At 39.1% G+C, this 21,606-nt stretch overlaps 1 protein-coding gene across 1 annotated transcript in view; it reads right to left on the minus strand.

Annotated features, from left to right (window-relative positions):
* DCT (dopachrome tautomerase) overlaps positions 1 to 18,102 on the minus strand; it is a 34,846-nt gene extending 16,744 nt beyond the window's left edge. Inside the window, exons 1-6 of the mRNA XM_077155848.1 lie at positions 17,310 to 18,102; positions 11,621 to 11,920; positions 9,448 to 9,548; positions 9,145 to 9,311; positions 6,042 to 6,221; positions 4,183 to 4,318 (exon numbers count right to left, since the gene is read on the minus strand). Of these exons, the coding sequence (XP_077011963.1) occupies positions 4,183 to 4,318; positions 6,042 to 6,221; positions 9,145 to 9,311; positions 9,448 to 9,548; positions 11,621 to 11,920; positions 17,310 to 17,709 (1,284 nt within the window). The 5' untranslated portion in view covers positions 17,710 to 18,102. The remainder of the gene's footprint in view (positions 1 to 4,182; positions 4,319 to 6,041; positions 6,222 to 9,144; positions 9,312 to 9,447; positions 9,549 to 11,620; positions 11,921 to 17,309) is intronic.
* Positions 18,103 to 21,606: the final 3,504 nt, after the last annotated feature.

The raw sequence follows: 21,606 nt of genomic DNA on the forward strand, positions 1-21,606 counted from the left end.
CTGAAAATCAAATTATTAGAGTCACCATTATTTCATTTTGTAGGTGAGAAAAGTTGAGGAGATAATCCTCAGTTTGTTTGTCAAAAGTCCTCCTTTCCCTGTTGTACTCAATATTTTGGAGCACTATGAAATTTTTCCTTATGAATATGGATTGAGTGTAAAAATTATATAGTTAAAAATTTATGTTTTATTAAAAACATATTTAGAGACTTAGAGTGTCTCTGCAGAGAAGGCAGACACCAAAAAAGCTTGGCATAAGCTGATGGCTGAGAGTAAAGCCAGGAAAATGACCTGGAATATCAAGTTAAAACCATCGGTCAAAGGAATGCAACCTAGAGTACAGCAAAGAAGATTGTGGAGACCTCACCCATGAGCCCCCACCTTTTTCGAGGGTAAGACCAATAGTCCACACTGCTCACAGTTCTTTGTTTATTGCTGCTACACAAATATGAAGGGAGAAACATTTTTAGAAAGAAGGAGCATCTCCACCTACTGCTTCTATTGCAGGATTTCTTGACGCTCACCCTTACCACGCTTTAATCTGTGTGGGAGCCCCCAAATTACCTATACCTGGAAAATTCCATCCTTCACACCATTACACAAGCTTAGAGTCATTGAAGCTACACCTTCACCCTCCCTCTTCATATATATATATTTTTTTGTACTCAGGACAGAGTGAATATAATAAATCACCTTTGCAATTCCTCTGCCTTTGTTTTTGTCAGTAAACAGCCTTAGGCTGTAACTGTCTGATATGGAGAACTGGATAAGGAACTTTAATTAAGATTTGGAAATTTAAACCCTAACACATAATTCTCGAATTCTTTCACACAGACAACTATAAAACACATTATTATTTTCATGATAATATTTGTATTTTACTTAACAGTTTCTAGAGCACCTTCATATTACCTTACTTTATTAAGAGTTGCTTTAATGAGCATAACACTTTTTCATAACACCAGATCAGGTCATGTGACCTGTACTTCACAGAGTAGCAAACTCAGGTGCCAGATAATTCAATGACCCTCCCAAGTTCAGATTGCATAAATCAGGACTAAATAAAACAGATTTGACTTGTGACCTGATGCTCTTTTTACCGTGTCATGTGGCCTCCCAGGAGTCCATGAAAAACAAACTGCTACAAATGGATGGTTTGAGGATGCATTGCTAAGATTAATGTTAAACTAAGGATGTTTTGGGGGAAAAAAAATAGTGTTTGCTACCATATGATCTAAACTGGGCAATAATATAAACTCAAAATACTAGTAAAGTAAAAACTATCAGACATAAGATTTTTTTCATAACTCCTCAAAACCATCTATCCAAGTCATACAAGGCTGAAGACAAAAAGTGTTAAAGTAGTTTATAATAAGCTATACTACTGAAATTAAACACAAACATTTGTCACCTGTTCTAGTTTGCTAGCTGCCGGAATGCAATATACCAGAAACAGAATGGCGTTTAAAAGGGGGAATTTAATGAGTTGCTGGTTTACAGTTCTAGGGCCGAGAAAATGTCCCAATTAAAACAAGTCTATAGAAATGTCCAATCTAAGGCATTCATCCAGGGAAAGATACCTTGGTTCAAGAAGGCCGATGAAGTTCAGGGCTTCTCTCTCAAGTGAGAAGGCACAGAGCGAACACAGTCAGTGTTTCTCTCTCGGCTGGAAGGGCACATGGCAGACACGGCGTCATCTGCTAACTTTCTCTCCTGGCTTCCGGTTTCATAAAGGTCACCGGCTCATGGACTCTCTACTTTGTATTTGTGGTGCTGCAGTATTCTCTGCTCTCTCAAATCTCCCATTCTCCAAAATGTTTCCTCTTTTATAGGACTCCAGTAAACCAATCAAGACCCACCCAAATGGGTGGAGACATGTTGTCACCTAATCCAGTTTAACAACCACTCTTGACTAAATCACACCATTCAGGGAGATGATCCGATCACAGTTTCAAACATACAGTATTGAACAGGGATTATTCTGCCTTTACAAAATGGGATTTTGATTAAAACATGTCCATACATCCTTTCAAACCAGCACGTCACCTAAAGCTTCTAAGCTAGTGTTGGTGAGTTGTACTTGAGAAAGAAAAAAGGGAGTCACTGACACCCATGAGCTGGCCTAGTCCTACAAGCAGAGACTTGATGTTCTCCTATTGGACATAAACTATTTCTTGGAGCATCAACATCAGACAAGGCCACTCTGTGACTGTGATGGATCAAGGCAAAAACAAGATAGCCCATAATCGTGTCTGAGCATAGATAGAACATGAGTATTGTTTAGGCCCCAAAAGGCCAAACAGCCCCTCTCCCACCTAATATGAATGACACTGCTTCTTGACCAATTATAGCCATAACCTCAGTCTAGTGTGCCCTCCCTATAGATTAGAATTACAGAGATACCCAGTCCTAGAATTACCCCTGCTTCCTGATAGCATCTCATTCAGAGTAAAACTGGGTTTCCTTAAATACTCCCCAAAATTGTCTAACACAAGCCCAAATCCTTTAAGTCTTTTCTAGCATTCAGTGACTGAGACACTCCATGGTTTCCCATTCTCACTTCTACAGGTTATAAGCCAATTTGTTCAACTACATTGTGTGCCTGGTGGTTTGGGGCAGTAGGGCAGTGTCTGAGGACAAATGGAATAATATGGCCCTGACTTTCTCGCCACCATTTTGTCTCAAGAAAGCCCCTCATAAGCATATTTTTAAAACTAATAAAGTTTGTAATTCAAAAATTTGCAATCCCATCAGTTTACTTATACTTTGAGTTATAAAGAACTTTGAAGTCCCTCCATGGAACTTCACGATTCTCCTACTTGCTGTGTGTCATCCCAGAAGTTTGAAGCCATTTAACAAAATAGGTGACATTAAGTGAGAGTTTTTATATTAACACCCTTGTTAAAGGCATTTGGTGTTTATGTCTGTCTGCAGCCCCTCCCCCTTCTCCTCCTACTTCTAGCTAACAGAGCCTTTCTTTCATGCCAGAAATTCTTCCACAGTGGTTTATGTAGGGTTTGCCTACATCCTTGGTCCCTTCGCCACACTGATTGGCTCAGAGAAGGTAGTAACCCAGTCCTGGTCAATGCTAGGCTTTTCTCCTGGGGCTCTCAGGAAGCACAGCTCCTTCCTGTGTTGTGCGCAGAGTTTATAACATGGAGGTATGTGCCTGCAGTAGCCAGCTTGCCTACCACAAGAAAAGAGACTACCTATGAAGACAAAGACAAGGCTGACATCATTCGAGCTCCCAAATTCGGCCTTGCCTAAAGCCAGTGGCACCTCTGAATTTCCCCGTAATAAAGCCAAATAAATTAATTCTTATCCTATATTAGCTTGAACTGGATCTCTGTTCATTCGCAAATGAAAGAGACATGAATAATATAACCTTCAAGTCTGCAAGCAAACTGACCCGAGTTAAATTGTCCATTCAGCAATACCAGGTTCTTTCAGTTAATGTCAATAGCCTCTTGCACATTGGCCATATGCTCCCCCCTAGCAAATAAACTTGTTATCAGGTGGTATGTGACCATGAAAACAAGTAAAAGACCATATTCCAGTACAATCGCTATCAATTATTAGCAAACAGAACCAGAAGGGGTCAAGGAACCTGTTCTTGTATGCCCAGGCAAGTCCAGACTCTCCTGCGATGTATGTCTTGCATGAAAGTTTTTCCCCAAAGTGGGCACAATATTCTGACAGCAGGGGTAGCTCACTTTTCATCAGAATCTTTTGTGAAATGCAGAGACCCAGGACCATATATCAAACAGAGCTCTGGATGCCGTGTGGTGCTCCGGAGTGGCCAAGCTACTGGGCTTTCTTGGTTCTTACACTTCCTTCAGGCAAGGGCAGTCGGGCAATCTTTCTGACCCACCATATGTCTCCAGCACCACTCATTTCATCAGTAAAAGTCATCTACCAGCCTGCTAATTCATTAATTTTCTGGTATAAATATGAATCCACCTCTGAACTGTAGATCCCTGTCTAGTGTCATTCCAAAGCTAACCACCCTGAAGCATGGGGGACTTCATACGCTATCTAACCACCCTTATGCTGTAGATTAAAATTAATTTACAACCTCATGCATCACAGACAATAAAACACCACTGAACCGTATTTAAAAGCAAATCATTTCAACACATTATCTTGAAATTTTAAAAAACTTTTCAGAGTTTTTGAACATACCACAAAAATGGGATCATTGGCAGCAGAATGTGGCAAAGCATTTGTTCCATTTAGGAAGGAATGAACCAAATTATGAAGGTTCCTCACTTGAGAATCCAGGGTCCCGTCTGCTTTATCAAACCCCTCTAGTGCATTCCTAAGAGAAACAAGTAAGTAAGTGATAACAGTCACAAATTGGTAATGATCTCTTTTTATTGCTTCTAGCCTAGATGATAGTCTTCCAATTTGAGATTGAGTAAGGCCACAGGAAGCTCTCATAGCTAACCAAGAATTAGCCCAAACCTTTCATGATGATCTTCTATAAAAGGAAGACATTTTTAATCAATACCACTTCTGCACCTGTTCAGTTTAATTATCTCTTTTGTATACTCTGACAAGTATTTACTTTCATTTCTGTCTACCATGGAAGAATAAAAACTCCTATAGGGCAGGGACTATATTTTCTTTAGATTTTTATTATCAGGGCTCAGCATCATGCCCAACAAACAGCTCACGATCAATAAAACTTTAATTCATATGTAATTCTATATTCATATTTCTCAATTTCTATATTTAATTTCTCAATTAAATAGACCTATGGATTTTCTGTAATATATATTCCTACATTCCCTTAGCCTTCTTTCTTTCTCACTAACCATTCCCAAGAAATTCTGGTTGTCCATACCCTAATTTGATAATCCTCAAATTTAGGCATAAATGGGAATCAGTGGAGAAAAATGCATATTTCATGCCTCATTTTCAGAGTTTCTGGTTCAGTATATGCAAAGTAGGATATAAGAATTTGCCTTTCTAGTAAACTTCCAGGTGTTGTCAGTTATGGTGATCTGGATATTACACTTTGGGAACTATTCCCTTAATCAAATCGATACATAATACAATCGGTTTTGTTAGCATTATCACACATAAAAAATTTAAAATCAATACATACTCCTTTTCTGGACAGTCTTAAATGTTACCCTTTACCTCACCTCTGATACTACTCTGCCCAGCACAGACTCTAAGCCCAGCCTCACTCAGCACAAGCTCTGCAGTTAAGTCTCAGTTTAGTCCATCCCTGACCCCAGCCAATTTATCAGTCATATGATTTACATACAGTTTAGAGAGGGACTGGGAATCTGGTTATGGAGAAGACCCAGAATCCTATCCACCATCTCTATTTACAGACTCACCACCTCTAGTAAAAATCTTATTTATGTGTTCTAAAAATGATCCTGATGATGAATACACAACTATGTGATAATATTGCGAGTCATTGATTGTATACTTTGGATGTATGGTACATGAAGATATCTCAATAAAAATATTTTTAAAAATTGTATTTATGTCTAAATATATTTCTTCTATTTCTTAAAGTCTTTTTGGAGGAAGAAAATTGCTAGTTGGTCTTTAAATTTCACATATATTAATACCATTGGTGTGCTATAATTTGAGTTAAATTTAGGTACAATACTCCTCTGAGTTCTCACACTGCAAAGGTACGTTCTATGACTGATAAATTTCTAATGTCAACAAAAGATACTAAAAGAAGAGAAAAAGAAAGAGCATGATCACATAAATTTTTAAATACTCTATTGTATGATAAGCACTGATTCCTAAGTCTGTACCTATGTGTATAGGAATTAGAAATACAAAAGTTGATTTTGAACAGCTTAGAAGATATTAAAACTATGCTATTAATTTTAGAGGGTAGATGATATCTTTCCTAACACTATTCCCTTGTAGCCTTTCTTATCACTCTCCATTACTCAGCTTTGTAGATGTCTCCCAACACCTAGATTTCCTTCTATTCACTACAACCATAGGCATAAAAATCTAAAAGAACTGTAAAATGTCAAGCCAGCAGAGCTCATAGTACCAACCTGAAGCTGAAGCTAGAGTTCAGGAAGAAAGGAGGATTGTCAAATTTCTTGAGAGAAAGACAATCTTGTACGTCTTTCAAAGTTGGCAATTTCTCATTGTTCCTTCCCCCTTGGTTTCTTCTCAACAGACCTTCATAGGTTCCATTACACAGGGTGACCTGGAGGTTGTAGTCATCCAAGCTAAGATTTGTAAGAAGATTAAAAATAATATGTCTTGACTCACGAACAGTAAATTTTTATTATAATTAGCTTACAAGTTTTGTAAAAATGTGATAAAATTACCATCCTCTAAAGTACTTAAGGATTAAGGAGTTTCAAAAACACTGATGGATACAATATGTATACAGGCAAATATCTGAATGAAAATTAAGCTTCCATTGGAAAGACAGTGGGAAATTTTACCAGGCAAGACAGAGACTCCTCTTATGTGCACTTCACCTTACCTACCTGAAGAGAGAATAGAGCGGCCCATGTTGTGCTGAGCTAAGCCTGTTTGGGCAGAGGTGGTTGCAAAAAGTTGGAAAGCCTTTTAGGCAAACTGAAATCAAATACAGGAGATCAAAGGAAAGACAGATGAAACCAAATAGAGGACAGGTATTAAAAGAAACACCGTATTGGAAAATGGTTCCAAGGCAGGTAGAAGGTAGAGTCTCCACAGTTATGTGATAAATTTGGAGACTGAGAAAGTTTTAAGCCTACAAAAGACTGTCTCCTACATGGCTATTGGGACCCAAAATTTCTAAACCATCAGAGCATTACTGCATTAGGAGAAACAAAATTTTATGTAAACATCTAGAATGTTAAAGTTTAAAGTAAACTTTTCAATCTAAAAGATATCAGGAGGCTATAATGGATGAATGGAAAGCATGGGGTATGTGAGAGCAGAATCAGCACATAACACACAAGGCTGAAAGGGGCCAGGACAATAAAAAACAGACCAAAAAAAAAAAAAAAAAGGCCTCAAAGGCAGCATTTCCCACAGTGTGTTCCAGTGAGATGATCTGTGAAATAAGTGTTCCAGGGTCAAATAAGTTTGGGCTTCTTTTGGAGAGTGCTTTCAATGTGCTTTCATGTGGAAGGCTCTGAGAAGCTCTGAAACAAGAAAACTTTCTAACTTAGCAGTCCTCTAAATTTATTTACACACTGTCAATTAATATCTGGAGGCACCATGGAAAATGGTACTTTATGGAATTACGCTAAATCACACTGTAAATATTTATTATGCATCTGCTTGTTGTGGAGCAAGAGTCCTGAGATCTGTAGGGAATAGTCAAAATGTAGAATATGGGATCTCTGCCAGCTAGGCTCAGATGCAACAAACACGGCTGTGCCTAAGTCCAGATGGTGTTGACATGAAGTCTGGACCACGAACTGGAGCTCTGTGAGTTGAGCAGCCTAAAGACACTGGAGAGGGAATCTAGAGAACCGGGGTCAAAAATGGGATTCAGGTGGGAAAAAAATGAATCAAGGAAAGCAAAGAATCCTCTTAGGGAATCTTTTTCTAAGATGTGCAGAAAGAGGAATAAACCTAAAGACTCTGAGGACCAAATTCTTCGTGAACTGCAGGCTGCAGTCCATCCTTTCTATGTCTCCCATCCCTACTCCACTCAACTCACCAGCACCCTGTAGTCCAGCCATTCAAGACTGACTCCAGAAGACTTTCCAGCTGCACACATGCTGTTTTTTCCAGCTAGGATACCACCTCCCACCCTCCCCTATATCTGGTTCAGGTCTGTTCACACTTAAAGTCTCAGGAAAAATCTTTTCTGCCTTTTTGATACTTTCCCTGTGTTCTCAGTTTTGCCCATGCAGCTAGTATGGAACTTCTCGTGTTGTACTGTAATTTCTTTACAAGTAGCCCCTCTTTGCAAATATAAAATGATATTCAAAAGGACTACTATTCTTTCGTTGCTCAGGTGTAGCTTCTCTCTCTCTCTAAGCCAAATTCTGCAAGTAAAATCATTACCCTCCCCTCTACATGGGACATGATGTCCAGAGATATGAATCTCCCTGGTAACATGGGACATGACTCCCAGGGACAGGCTGGCCCTTGCACCGTAGAACTGACAATGCCTTCCCAACCAGAGGGAGAAAAGAAATGTAACAAAATAAGGTACTAGTGGTTAAGAAAGATCAAATAGAGTCAAAAGGCTATTGTGGTGGCTACTCTTCTGCAAGCTTCACCTAGACATTGCTAATTACCATGATTTGCTAAACCACAACCAACATCATTCCTGTTAACTCTAAAGAATATCCAGGGCTCTATCTGAGATTCTACAAAAGTCACATGTACAGTTTACTTTTCAGAAACCTACAACCTCCAGATGGTTCCTAGGCCAGATAAGTCCTGAAACCCAGAGGTGTCGATCTCTCCAAGAATATCAACCAGTTCCTTCCCCCATCCCATACTGTCAACACTCCTTTCAACATGAAAAGGTTAGAATGGGCATAGCACAAATATCACTAAAGATTTGGAGAAGGATCAGGGAAGAAGGAGGAGTTATAACAGAGAAGTTAGGATTTAACAAATAAGTATGACTACTGAATCATTATAGTGATATTTCTTTTTAATCTCCAGTGTCTTGGAGCAGTTAGAAGGAAAAATCTGAAATTGTGGAACTACAACTCATAACAAACTTGGAAATCTGTTCTATAACTACTTGTTAAAATGTACTTTGAAATTTATTGCTTTTTTGTATATATGTCATATTTCATAATAAAAATTGTAAAAATAAAAAAGTTTAAAAAGGGAGTAGCTATATTTTATTAATCCTTATATTCTCAGTATTATCACATTGCTTAGAATATGAAAAGTGCTTAGCAAATATTGACCGAATGCAGAAAGCACTCCTAATTTTAATAGAGTTGATCTCTCAAAATTATGACCAAGCACACTTAATTCACTAATGTGAATTTGATACATCTGCTTTTTTATTAAAGGGCTTAGACTTTTTAAAATCCCACCTTCCACAGGTAAATCATTTTCAGAAACCCATAAACAGAACCCAACATGCACTGGAAACAGAAATATAAAGTGTTTTTCTATCTGCCTTACTAAGGCATAAGAAAATATGGTCTCCATTGCAGGTACATATGTCCTTACCTATCACAGATAATTTTCCAGCTGGAAAATCTCGAGTTCAAACTAATCAGAGTTGGATCATCTTGTCTAGATGCCCCGAACAGCTGGTCTGTACATATGTCACACTCATTCCTCCCAGTGGCAAAGTTCCAGTAGGGCAAAGCAAAGGACTCATTGCCGGTGAGTTGCTAAAAGCAAACACTATGCACAGTCATTTAACTCATGCCACTAGATACAACAAGAAACTAGAAGGCAAACACTGATCTGGGTCTTGACCAAATTTATAACAAAATTAAGAACACCAAATGCAAAATTTGGACTAACCTGCAGTTCTCTTTCCAGCCACAACAAATGGTACCGGTGCCAGGTAACAAAGGCAGGTCCTTGATGTGAGAAATCTATGGCCTTGTATGGATGCCCTGGTCCTAAAACAATTGGGATAAGTATTAAAGAGCACAGAATCTAATTTAAATGATTTAAAACCTTACCTGGGATGTGTCTGCAAAACCAATGAGACCATGATATTTCAGTTTAAAAAAAACATTTTTTTTTGGCATTTCTCTATCTGAAAGCAACAATAACAAAACAATTTCAAAAGCAAATGACATTTTTAGAATAAGCTCTCCTTTCACTCTCAAAAGTTTAATTTTTCAACAGAGATCCAGAAATCCAGGTTAATTTCAGCTTTAAAAAGGCCCCATCACTTACTTAATTTTTAAGCAACAATTCTTCAATACTAAATAGAATAACCAAAATAGTACAACATTGAAACCTAAACTAAATAGACTTTTTCGGGGGGAGTTGGCGGGGGGGAGTGCATGGACCAGGAATCAAACCTGGGTCTCCTGCAAGGAAGGTGAGCATTCTACCACTGAGCCACCTGTGCACCCTGAAAGACATTTTCTAACCTATTCTTTGTATATTAGGGAAGGGTTAATTAGTAATACAGCAATTTCGTTGCACTTGGTCTCAATGAAGTATGTATATAACCAAAAAGACCTTCCACAGATTTTATGTCACCCATCAATCTGTTACAGCTACCAGCTGACAAGTATGGTCGTCAAAACTAGAAGAGAGAAAAATATATTCAAATATTTGGCTGGCCACTGGAACTGCCAATTTTAATGAAAAGCTTTGGGTGATTTAATGGCCTTCTTACTGCTTGTTCCATCCTTCTTCCACCTTTCACCACAGGCCTTGATGGTTATGTAGAAAGTTTAGCTAGCTTGATTCTTTTTCAAAGTACCTATAATAACTTCAGATGGCTGAGCAGCCATGAATATAAATTTAATTCCTAGATATGAGCAGAAACGATAGTTTTCTTTTCCCCTTGAGAAACTACCCTCTCATAAAGCAAAAATTCCTCAGAGTGGTGACAGGAAAACTATAAAGGTTTATAGCCAGAAAAGCCTCCATATCTATTGGCAGAGAAAGACAGATGCTTACCAGTGAGGCAAGTTTTCAAAAGATCCACACTGAGAAATGAACTGCTGTTGTTGCTGTTGGCTACACAGCTCTTACTGAGAAAAATGTTTAAAGTCCTGAAGGAAAATGATGAGTGGGACTTGAATAATGAGGGACAAGAAATAAGCACAAGGATGGACAATTCCCAAGGAGATGCTCACTATTCAAAGTAAGCTCTATGTCCTCATTTTCTCTGACCCCAGTGAGGGACCCCAAAAGTAAGGACATTTGCAGGTCCAGCCAAGGGCTCAGAATAGCTCTGAGTGGAACCTAGGATATATTCAAACACTTTAGGAATAAACTAGTCTGTCTGTTCCTTTCCCCAACAGAAAAAATCATTGAGGATGAAACTGGACCTACTAGATTAATGATGCTCATGACAGATAATTCCCCCACTTCAAATCCCACCCAGACCCCAATTTTTAGGATCCAGAAGGGCAGAGACCACTTTCTCAAGCATCCACATAACTTAGGTTCAGAGGGCTAGGCAGTAGGGACTCTAGATTGCTGTGTCTCAGCTTATGCTTTTCCTTGACAAACAACTCCAGAAATCTTTGGGATTTCCAACAATGGGCATGGTTAATACAAATGATTATCCAAAAGTCTGCAGACAGACATACACGAGTGTAACGCTTCCAGCACAAACACTAATTCTGCATAAAGAGTTTCACGGGCTTTGGCACATGTTCAGTTAATTCCTCTAATTTGAAATGAGGTTCACAGAGGCCTTGCATCACCAGATTTAGAAATGTTTTCAGAATGAATCCATCTCCACTTCAGCAACTCTTACCATTGAGGATTAACAGCTTCATAAAGCCTCGTTTAGACTTTGAACCAAGAACACAAACTAGAGAAGAGAATGTTTTAAAGTGTCTGCAGTCAATGTATAGGAAGAAACTGATTCCTTCTAACCTCAGGCAGAATTTGATAATTCCATGACTTTCAGAAACCTAACCCTTCTTTGTTTTCTTGTTCTCTTAGCAATTCCAAACCTCTAATAATATACTGTAAGCCAAGGGGGAAAAAAACCCACCTAATAATGTATCTCTAACAGAATAATAATGGAGCCACACAAAGTAATCATAAATGCTACAGTTGGCAATTTGTGGCTCGGTTCCATGGGGCCCCAGAAGGCCCAGCCAGTGCTGGGTGGTGATCACGTAGTCGGGGTGAGTGGTGGTCTTCGCCAAGGCCAAGGCACCCAGGAACTGCTCCCTCTCCTGAGGAGTCAAGGAATGGATGTTCCGACGAACAACTGGTGTTTTCTTCTGATTGCAGTTGGGGCCCGTCCAGCCAAACCTGCAGTCCCCACAATGGTAGCCAGCAAAGTTTCCTAGTTTACAAAAAAAAGGGAAAGAGAAAAAAAAAAGATTTATGCAGTCTGGAAGTAATTTGTGAATTTGAAACTCTTGGATAGAATGGAAGAGAAGTTTCTACAGAGGGCAAAGAAAGTCAACTCCCTTCCCTTCCTCTCCTCTTGAGAGCCTTATGTCTAGAAATAGAGTGCCAGAGGATTTAAGAATTCCTGGGAAATATTCCCACAAAGAAACAGGATATGAAACAGCATTCCTTGCTCTCTTCCCAACTCTCACTCCTCTCGTGGATCATGCAAAGGTGTCCCTTCCTGTTCTCTCTCCCCTCCCCAACTTGGGACTCTGCTCACGCTGCTGTGTCCTGCCATCTCTGTGGCAGATGAGAGGGCTGGCTGACACAAAACAGGCCTTCGATTCAGAGAAGAAAGAGAACATACATCTAGCTAAAGGAAGAACCAAAATAAAATAAATAAGTTGATTTCCAGGAATTTAAGTGAAATCCAACATAAAAAGTCTGGTTTATTTCACAGAGACAAAGCTAAGACAAAATCAATGGCGGCTGGCAGGTCATAAAGGTGAATTAGCTCCCATGATATCAGGAAGTACAAATCTCTGCAGGGTTCCTTGTCAAACCTACAAATGTCTCTGCTTTATCAACACCCAGGGAATGAGGATTACTAATATCAAGCTCGAAACATCTTTCTGATTAGTGTCTAACGCTTAAATTATTGTAGCTTTCCCTGGATTTCCCCCTTCTTAGCCTTCTCGAGTACTGCTTCTGGTATTTCCAGCACCTCATTCTTAGGTGGTGATAAGTAAGAGCATAAAAGTTTAAATGTTGTTGGAAAGAACTCATTGAAACAAAAGGGGATAAGAGCACTAACTCTGGTAGGAGCTGAGAGGAATAAAGGGGTTACGAAAAGCACTTGACTTACATGCCAGCTCACTCCCTCCCCTCCCCAGGCACCCAGGCTTTTTATCTGTTATTTCTTCTACATGGAACACTTTTTCCTCACCACCTCTCCAAATTCGTCTTTGCCTGGGTTACCCTACTCCTTAAAGCTTTGTATAGGCTTTTCTATAGGGTCTTTCTTGATTCTGCACATCAGGGTCAGATTCTCTGGCACTTTGCTCCTGCAGCTCCTCTTAATTCCCCTTTCATCACATTTTTCACCTGGAAAGCAGTGATCCCAACTCTCTAGGCCTGGACTTCACTGTGAATGAAGGAGGGAAAAATCAAGTATGCAGTAGATACTTCAATAAACATAAATTTCCTTCTTCCTTTCTCTCCCTGCCCTTCAGGATTTTCACATTTCTTAGCAGAAAAAAATAGGCCCTGTAACTAATTTTGATCAATTATAAGTACTAAAATAGAGATAACTAAAAAATATTGTGATGTTAGGAGAGAGAATGCTATTTATCTCTAAAAGAAAAGAACACTTACCAAATAGCATGAAAACAAAATGATAAGCATTTGTACTTTATAAAGAAAATGTACATGCTTCCTTTCTCTTAACACGATGGACCTTTTTCCCTTAATAATAGAATAAATAGAAATAAAAAGACGGTAATTGGTCACTTAAGTTCTATGATCTTTGTAATATTCAAAGTATTCTACTTACCCTTACATAGCTCAAGTTTCCATCTGTATTTTCCTATATTCTAGTACCATATGAGAATGTAAGTGAAAAATACTTTAAAAGGAAAAATTATACTTTTCTCAAGACTGAAAATCATGTTTTTGAAGTGTCTGAATTAACATTAAGATCTGTTTTTGAATACTGAAATGAAGCTCTTCAATAAATATCATTTATTTAACAAAATTTATCGAGCAGTTACTAGAATATTAGATGTTATGCAAGGTGCTAGAGATTCACTAATAAGCAAAAACCAGACACAGTCCTACCCTCTGGTTTCTTGGAGCTTGGAATCTACTTATTTTTCCTCAAACTACCTAATAAAACTCTATATTTTTAAAGCATCTCTGATTAAAATGTTTCACCTACCCTGACAGCTTTTTACAGAAATAGAGGATATTTTGAGAAGGGATTGAACACATGCAGCATCTGAAGAAAAATAAATACCTGATAGAAAATTCAGTCAAATTTCCAGTTTTTACCTATAGTCAGATGATTGGAGGTGAAAGTATGGTCACATCTCTGTTATAGGAGAGTAATTCCTTCCTTCAAAACACTAAGAAATAGCACATCCAATTTCTGTAATAATAAATTCAATAAATGTCTATATTTAAAAGCATAAAATTAGGGGTCTCACCTTTGAAATTGAGTAATTCACAATTTATGCTATCAATTGTAAGACTGCTGCACTTTCCTCACAATGATTCTTTTTCATTGGCAGAAACAGAAGAATCAATGACTAATTGTGTTCCTCAGTTATCGTCAACAATTTATTCAACACCTATTACATAACAGGCCATCTACACTAAGCATGCCTGCCTCTGCTTCCATTGGGTTTCATACATCAGACAAATAGTCATACTTGGTAACCTTGGACAAATCACTTAACCTCTCAGAGCCTTTCACTCTGAGATAGAAGCTCTACTTCATAAGGTTCTTATGAAGAACAAACAAATTAATACATGAATAGTGTCTGGTACGTAGTAAATCCTATATTAAGTATTAGTAGACTAGTGTTATTAGATACCACTAATTAAATAGAATTGCAACTATTTGTTTCTATGTCTGTCTTACTTATCCACTCTACTGGGGACACCTTAAGAATCATGTTGGTTTCCACCCTCTTTATTTCAGAAGAACTAACATAGTTGATGCTAAATAAAAGTCAATTGTGTGGGTGATAAAGGAATCAATGACTATTTGAATAAAAGGCATTTGACACTAGGGGACACAAATATAAATAAGGCAAAATGCCTTTCTCAGTCTAGTGAAGAAGAAGGACATATACACAATGAAATATCAACTCAAGTCTAATTGTGGGAAAAATAAAAGCAGAGGAATAAACAATACCCTGTGGCATAACAAAGGAGAAAATGATTCAACCTGACTCAGAAGATTCAAGAGATGCTTCAGAATGACGGTGAATAAGGAATGTCTTCTTCAACATAACTAGAGTTTCCGCCTAAAAGCAACGTATAAATACTAATAAGAGCGCATTTGTCTGAATTTGAGCTCACCTATAACCCAGAAATTTAACCAGTAAAAAAATTCCACCATCTCTTAAAAAATGTACCAAACTCTACAATCGGGTCCCTTTTGTTTTTAAGCTTACAAACCTGGCCTAAAGATTTGTTTATATGCTGAAGACAATGGAAAAGTGAAACCAAGCCAAAGACCAGCACACAAATGTTTATTTCTTTAATTTAGATTTCCTATGAGTATATTATATCCATGTAGCATGGGTTGACTTTTCTCCCCCTTAACCTACTAATACCAGCAACAACAACAACAACAAAAAAAACATAAGAAGATGTGCCTTTTTAAAGGGATTGTGTTATCTTACCAGGAAATGAAGATAAAGAAAAACAGATTCCTTAATGATCCCAATCTATGTACCATAGAGTCTGTATTTGAGCAAAAAATCAAATTTCAAAAGTTAAGAGTCCCCCACCTAAAAAAAAAAAAAAAGACAAAAAGAGTCCTACACCTACTTATAACTGGAAAAAAAAAAAGGAGAGTAAGAATCACCAAACTATGCACGTTCCTACAAGAACTACATCAACTCAACTTAGAAGTCTTTTAGGTTAAATAAGCTTAAAGACCACTGATTAATGAATTTACAAGGAGTTCTAAATAGACAACTCCTTTTAATTAAAGATTCTATTATTTTAATAGCAATCCTTTATGCTCACACAGTGCCTTTCATCTACTGAGCTCAAAAGGACTTTACAAGTTTGGTTTGATCATTATCCCCATTTAAGAGATTGAAAAAGAGAGGTACTTAATACTTGTACAAACAAGAAATTCTCAGCCAACTGTTCAAAAACAATTTGGTGCATACTGTTTTCAAAAGCCCAAAGACACAGCTGCAACTGGTATATTCTCATAAATGCTAACTGGCTTGTAAACCTTGTAAAGTGAATTACTAATGCCAAAGTATCCTGAAATTCTGCCAATCCTGACAATAAAGGTCATTAATTTTTTGTTCCAATTTAGTCTTACAGAGGATAATAGAGAATTTGAGCACAGAATTGAGTTTTTCCCTGAAAGTTTGTATTTGTTTCTATCTATTAAGCTAAAATCTTTGATCAACTTTGCAATCATGGAGACTATGGGATGTTTATTTTCCAATGAACCAACAAAATTTGGGGTCATCAACAGTCTGGTTGCCAGAAGCTAACGTACATCTCTTCCTTAAGAAACTTTGAGTAGCCTCAGGATCATCTCAGGGACATTATTTGCAGAGGAAATCTGAGGCTACCAGGGAGGAGAATCTCTGGGGTTTAAACTTGGACATTGGGGAAGGAAGCTAAAGACCACCATCCACACATGAAAAAGCAATTCTCCTCTTGGAGGAGAATAAATTGAAGGACACATATCTTGCTTTGGATCACAGGGTAGGAATCACAGAATGGTGATTATCATGTATGCTAAATAACTTTCCAGCTCAGCCACTAAGGACTTAGTCAGATGTCCTGAAATTCAAAGCGAAAGAGCACCACCTAGGAGGCCCTGACTGCTAATAGAAGTGGGGCCATCCTAAGTTGGTCTGGAAAGAGCAACAGTCCTGAATGAGTCTAACCAGAGCAAATCGTCGAGGAGCAGGAGGTGAGCCACAGAACACAGAGAAAAATTCAAATGCTCAGTTCAAACCCAGACAAGAGTGAATAAACCCCATTTTTATCTAAGAACAACCATCCCTTCCCCAGCATCCTAAGGAAGTTTTGTCCTGTTACCTCCCTCCAAGTATGGCAAAGTTACATCCCAGTCATAACCTTAACGAGAAAGATACACCTTGCTTAAGATTTGTTCAAATAATTAGAAACGCTGAGGCTAGGGGTATAGAAGACCTGCCTCCAATGCCTTCATTTTAAATGCCAAGCCCCAACGCCCTCTCACCCCCTTCAACAAGTATAAACCCATTCAGAAGATAGGGCCCTGAATCAATCCTGAAAGGACTTGCTCCAGGTTTCAAAGCTGATGCCTAAGCTCTTTAACTGCCCTTTCAAGAAGCAAGCCAATGGTAAATTGGCACAGATTCATACAACCAGACTTGCCTTGTGCAATATTTATTCAGTTATTCACATTAACTAAATGTATGAGAGAGTGAGAAGAATATAACTGAGTCAGCAGCCTTACCTCAATATGCATTTGCCTTTCAAAACCTTGTTTAACAGTCTCTGTCAGTAGTCTCATGTCTTTCTTAGCAGAGGCTCGCTTTCCTTGCTGGGGCCCTCCCCACCCAACTGAGCATCACCCACGGGTCTCTCACCTGTGCACTTGCAGGTCCTGTTGAAGAACTTCCTTGGCCACTGCTCGCGGTCATCCTGGTTCCGCAGGATATAAGGACCACTCCAGGGCCTGGTGTCCACTTTTACCTCTGTGCACTGGCCCCGGCCCTCCTGTGAGCCACAGATGTTGGCTGGTTCCACGCCCAGAGGCGGACAGCACTCCTTGGCCACCAGGCTGTCCACCGTCATGCAGATTCGGGGAAACTGAGCCCACGTTCCAGGCAGGATCCCAAAGCCCAGGCAACTCAACAAAAGCCCCCACTGAATGGGGCTCATGGCTTTGCAATTAGGAGAATTCACTCTTATTCCAGTCCCTTCTCTCGCTTCCACTCCTTGTTTCTCTCCTGCCTCTCTCTTTGTCTTCCACTCTTGAGCATTCATTCAAAATTTTCTTGTTTTCTGAATTTAGTTTTGCATTCTACTCCTCTCTCCTTAAAAAAAAATCCAAAAAATCACAGAACCCACACGTGTGCACAGGAGTACATGCACATGCACACACTATTTTATGTGATTGAAACAACTAAAGCAAATTTAATTTCATTAGAAGCACTTCTAACAGGCAAATTTAACGAGGGCAGCACTTCCTACCGTTTTCCCCTCCTAAACTCGGCTTTGTCTAATTGAGTTAATTTACAGAGCACTCCAGTCGGACTACTTATTACACTGGTATTTCTAAAACCCCCTCCTTTTCCCCTTAGCTCTTGACTTTAATTGCCTTGAACTCAGTTCAAAAGCCAAACACCACGCTGCCTTTATTCTGTCTGGCTTGCCAAGCCATGGGGTCTTGTGGGATTTGGGTAACGGCTGGGAGAAGCCATCATTAGGGGGATTAGCATTAGAGGAATCCTCATCATTAGCACATGACCCAAAGTGAACAATGAAGTAGATAAAGTTTCTGGCTATGTTTCAAGAGAATAAAACCACCGTCTTTATCTGGGCTCATATACTCCAACCAAGCTTGTGACCGAAGACTTCCCAGGGAGTCAATAGATGCAGTTAGTTCTTCATCAAAGGAGCTTCACAAACAAGGTTTACTGCTAAGTACAGTTCCCTCATGACTGCTCACTGATGTGCGAAAAAATCAGTAGAGGAGGTCACACAACTTTAGAAATAAAGAAACATTTATTTAGCAGTACGCATAGGGAATTGATTGGTTACACAATTAGCAGTTCTCTTCCCTCCAAATAATAACTTACTCTTCTCTTTGGCACATCATCAGGTGGCGTTTTGTGTATGTGAGTGTATATGTGCGTGTTTCTTTTTTTGTGTGTATGCTGTATGGTGGGGTCACATTTCATTATTTTTCCATGTGAGTACCCCATTATTGCAGCACCATTTGTTGAATTTTCGTTTGTTTTTTGGGAAATGCATGGACCAGGAATTGAACCTGGGTCTCTGCCATGGCAGGTGAGAATTCTATCACTGAACTACCCTTTCACACACACCCCTTGACGTGAGTTTTGGTCTTTTTTTGTTTTGTTTTACACAAAGTAGCCTGCCTCCAGAAATTCAAAATTGTCATTGCCTAATTTTAATGAAGGCAGAGGGACAATTTGGAGTGAAGGTTCACACGCTTCATCTTTTGATTTACTCTAGAAGTTAAGTATCAACAAGCTTCAGTCTGAATGGTAATGCCTCCCCAGGGCTTCTGAGGACACCTGGCAGAGCATTCATTTACTCCTTCAAGGAGCAAACAGGACAATCTTAGTGCCTCAAGTGTTTGTATAAAGAGCTGATGTGAAACAACTTCAGCCGGTTTCCAATGCTTTCTACTTGGACGTAAGATGCAGAATGTTATTTTCCAAAGCAGATTATACAGCTGCTCTCCTATCTCCACCCCAGGCACCTCTGTGTCACCCCCTGATATTGTTGTTGTGACTAATTAATTGGTATTTCTCAATTCTGGCTGTAAACCAATGCCAGCCTGGACCCTGGGCTGACTGAATGAGAATCTCTGAGGGTGTGGCCCAGGCACCAGCATTTTGTAAAATTCACCATATGATTCTAATATGCAACCAGAGTTGAGAACTACTGGGTCAAAATAAAGCACAGCTCCAAAGGAAATGTTGCAAAAGTCAGCTAAAAACTACCATGTGTGTTAGTTTTTTATAACAAATTATTACCAACTAAGAGATTTAAACCACAGAAATGTATTTTCTCAGTTCTGGAAGCCAAAATCCAAAATCGAGATGTTGGCAGAACCATACGTCCTCTGGAAGCTCTCGGAGAGAGTCCTTCCTTGTCCCCACCAGTTTCAGGGGTCTGCTGGCAATGCTTGGCTTCCTTGCCTAGAGGCCACACCACTCCTGTCCCTGCCTCTGTGCTCTCATTGCCTCCTCCTCTTCTGTCTCTTCTGTCTCCCCTCTGTGTGTCTCTTATAAGGACACTCGTCACTGGATTTAGGTCCCACCCAGATAATCCAGGATGATTTCATCTGGAGATATTTAATTACATCTGCCCAAAGGCTCCTTTTCCAAATAAGACCACATTCACAGGTTCCAGGTCATGGACTTATTTTTTTTGAGAGGCCACCATTCAACCCACACTATACCATGGGTGGGAAAAAGCTTGAATAATACTAGAATCACAATATCTCAGAGTTGGAAGGGTTAGGGGAGCTCATTTCATTCCATGTGTATTACTGACTGCTGCTTCATGGCAGTATTGTGGTACTTTTGGGTTTTATTCTCTGTTTTGTGAAACCCTGGGATTCCATAAATGTTAGATGCAAATTTTTTTGATACTAAGACAAATGGAGACAACTCTCAGGTTTCAATGGCACCACATCTAGGTCCTGAGATGTCTTTTTATCCAAAACAGCACTTGCTAGGTAATTCGTCTAGTCCCATGACTTTAAATGCAGGCTATCATGACTCCTCAAAATCACAGCTCTAGCTTGGACTTCAACTGCAAGCCCCAGCCTCATATATCTAACTTCCTACTTGATTTCTTCACTTGGAGGTCTAGACATCCTCACTTAACATGGTCAGAATAGAGATTTGCTTTCTACTCTCTCCACTAAATCTGTTCCTCCACCAGTCTCTCTATCTTAGCAAAGAGTACCGCCGAAATCCTTAGAGCCCTCCTCAACTCCTCTCTTTCTTGAATCCCCATCTATACTTCCCACTGCACTCAAATTCAAGTTCCTTTCCGTGGCCTACCGTAGTGCTACTCAAAGTGTGGTCTGCAGGTCCACAAACTGTACATTTCCAGTCTGCACACAATAAGTATAGTAAGTACAGAAGTTGAAAGTAAACATTTAGAAACTTTAACAACAACTTGACATTGCCACAACTATCAAGCCGGTGATCGGCAGGCTTATCTCACTGAAGAGGATATAATCCGGTTGAAACACATCAAACGCACATGATGATTATCATGAGACACAAGCTAAGAACTAATCACGTACAACTGGATCTCGTGCTGGTCTGAAATTGGAAAAAGAAGTTTTAAATGCTTCTTTACTTTAGATAGTTTGAGAAGTGGTGTATAAGATCCTGTCTGATCTGTCCCTCATCTAACCCTCTCTCCCTCCTTCTTGATCTGCAGCCACTGAAGACCACAGTCACTCTCTGTTACTTAAATATGTTGAGTTCATTTCCACCTTGGTCTTCCCTTTCCCATGTTCTTGCTTAGCATCCTATCTGTCCTTCAGGTTTCAGCTCAATTTTTAGTTCCTGAGAGAGGCCTTCTCTGACCCTCACTTCAGTGTGTCTACACCCAGCCACCTACCTCCTACCACACGGCAGTATTTTATTTTCTTAGAAGTACTTATTGCTATCTAAAATTACCTTATTTATTTGTTTAGTTGCTGATAATCTGTTTCCTCTACTAGAGTATAAATTCCAGGAGGGAAGAACCTTAACTGTATTGTTTCCCCAAAACTGAGAGCCAGTGCTTGGTACATAGAGACTGCTTGACAATTGTTGATGAATAAACATCCCCATTCAAATTTTTACCTTCATAAGTAGAGCCTCAGTATTATCGAGATTGGCTTTATAATGATTACATGTTTTTAATATGAATGTATAAATAGATTTAGACTACTCAACACCATTACGACATTGGAAGTTCCATGTAAGACTTTGTTATACTGCTACCAATGTCTGAAAACCATGGGCCCAGGTCAATCTGACCCCTGTCCCCACAGCAAATTCCCTCCTTAATCTTTCTGCCAAGATTTCACTGTTGTCTCATTAAATACCTCTAGTAATAAGTTTCTCAATACTTTCCAGGAACAGGGCTAAGTGTAAGGAAATTCTTCCTCTTTGATAAATT

Source organism: Tamandua tetradactyla, chromosome 4 (genome assembly GCF_023851605.1).
Source record: "Tamandua tetradactyla isolate mTamTet1 chromosome 4, mTamTet1.pri, whole genome shotgun sequence".
NCBI classification, from domain to species: Eukaryota; Metazoa; Chordata; class Mammalia; order Pilosa; family Myrmecophagidae; genus Tamandua; species Tamandua tetradactyla.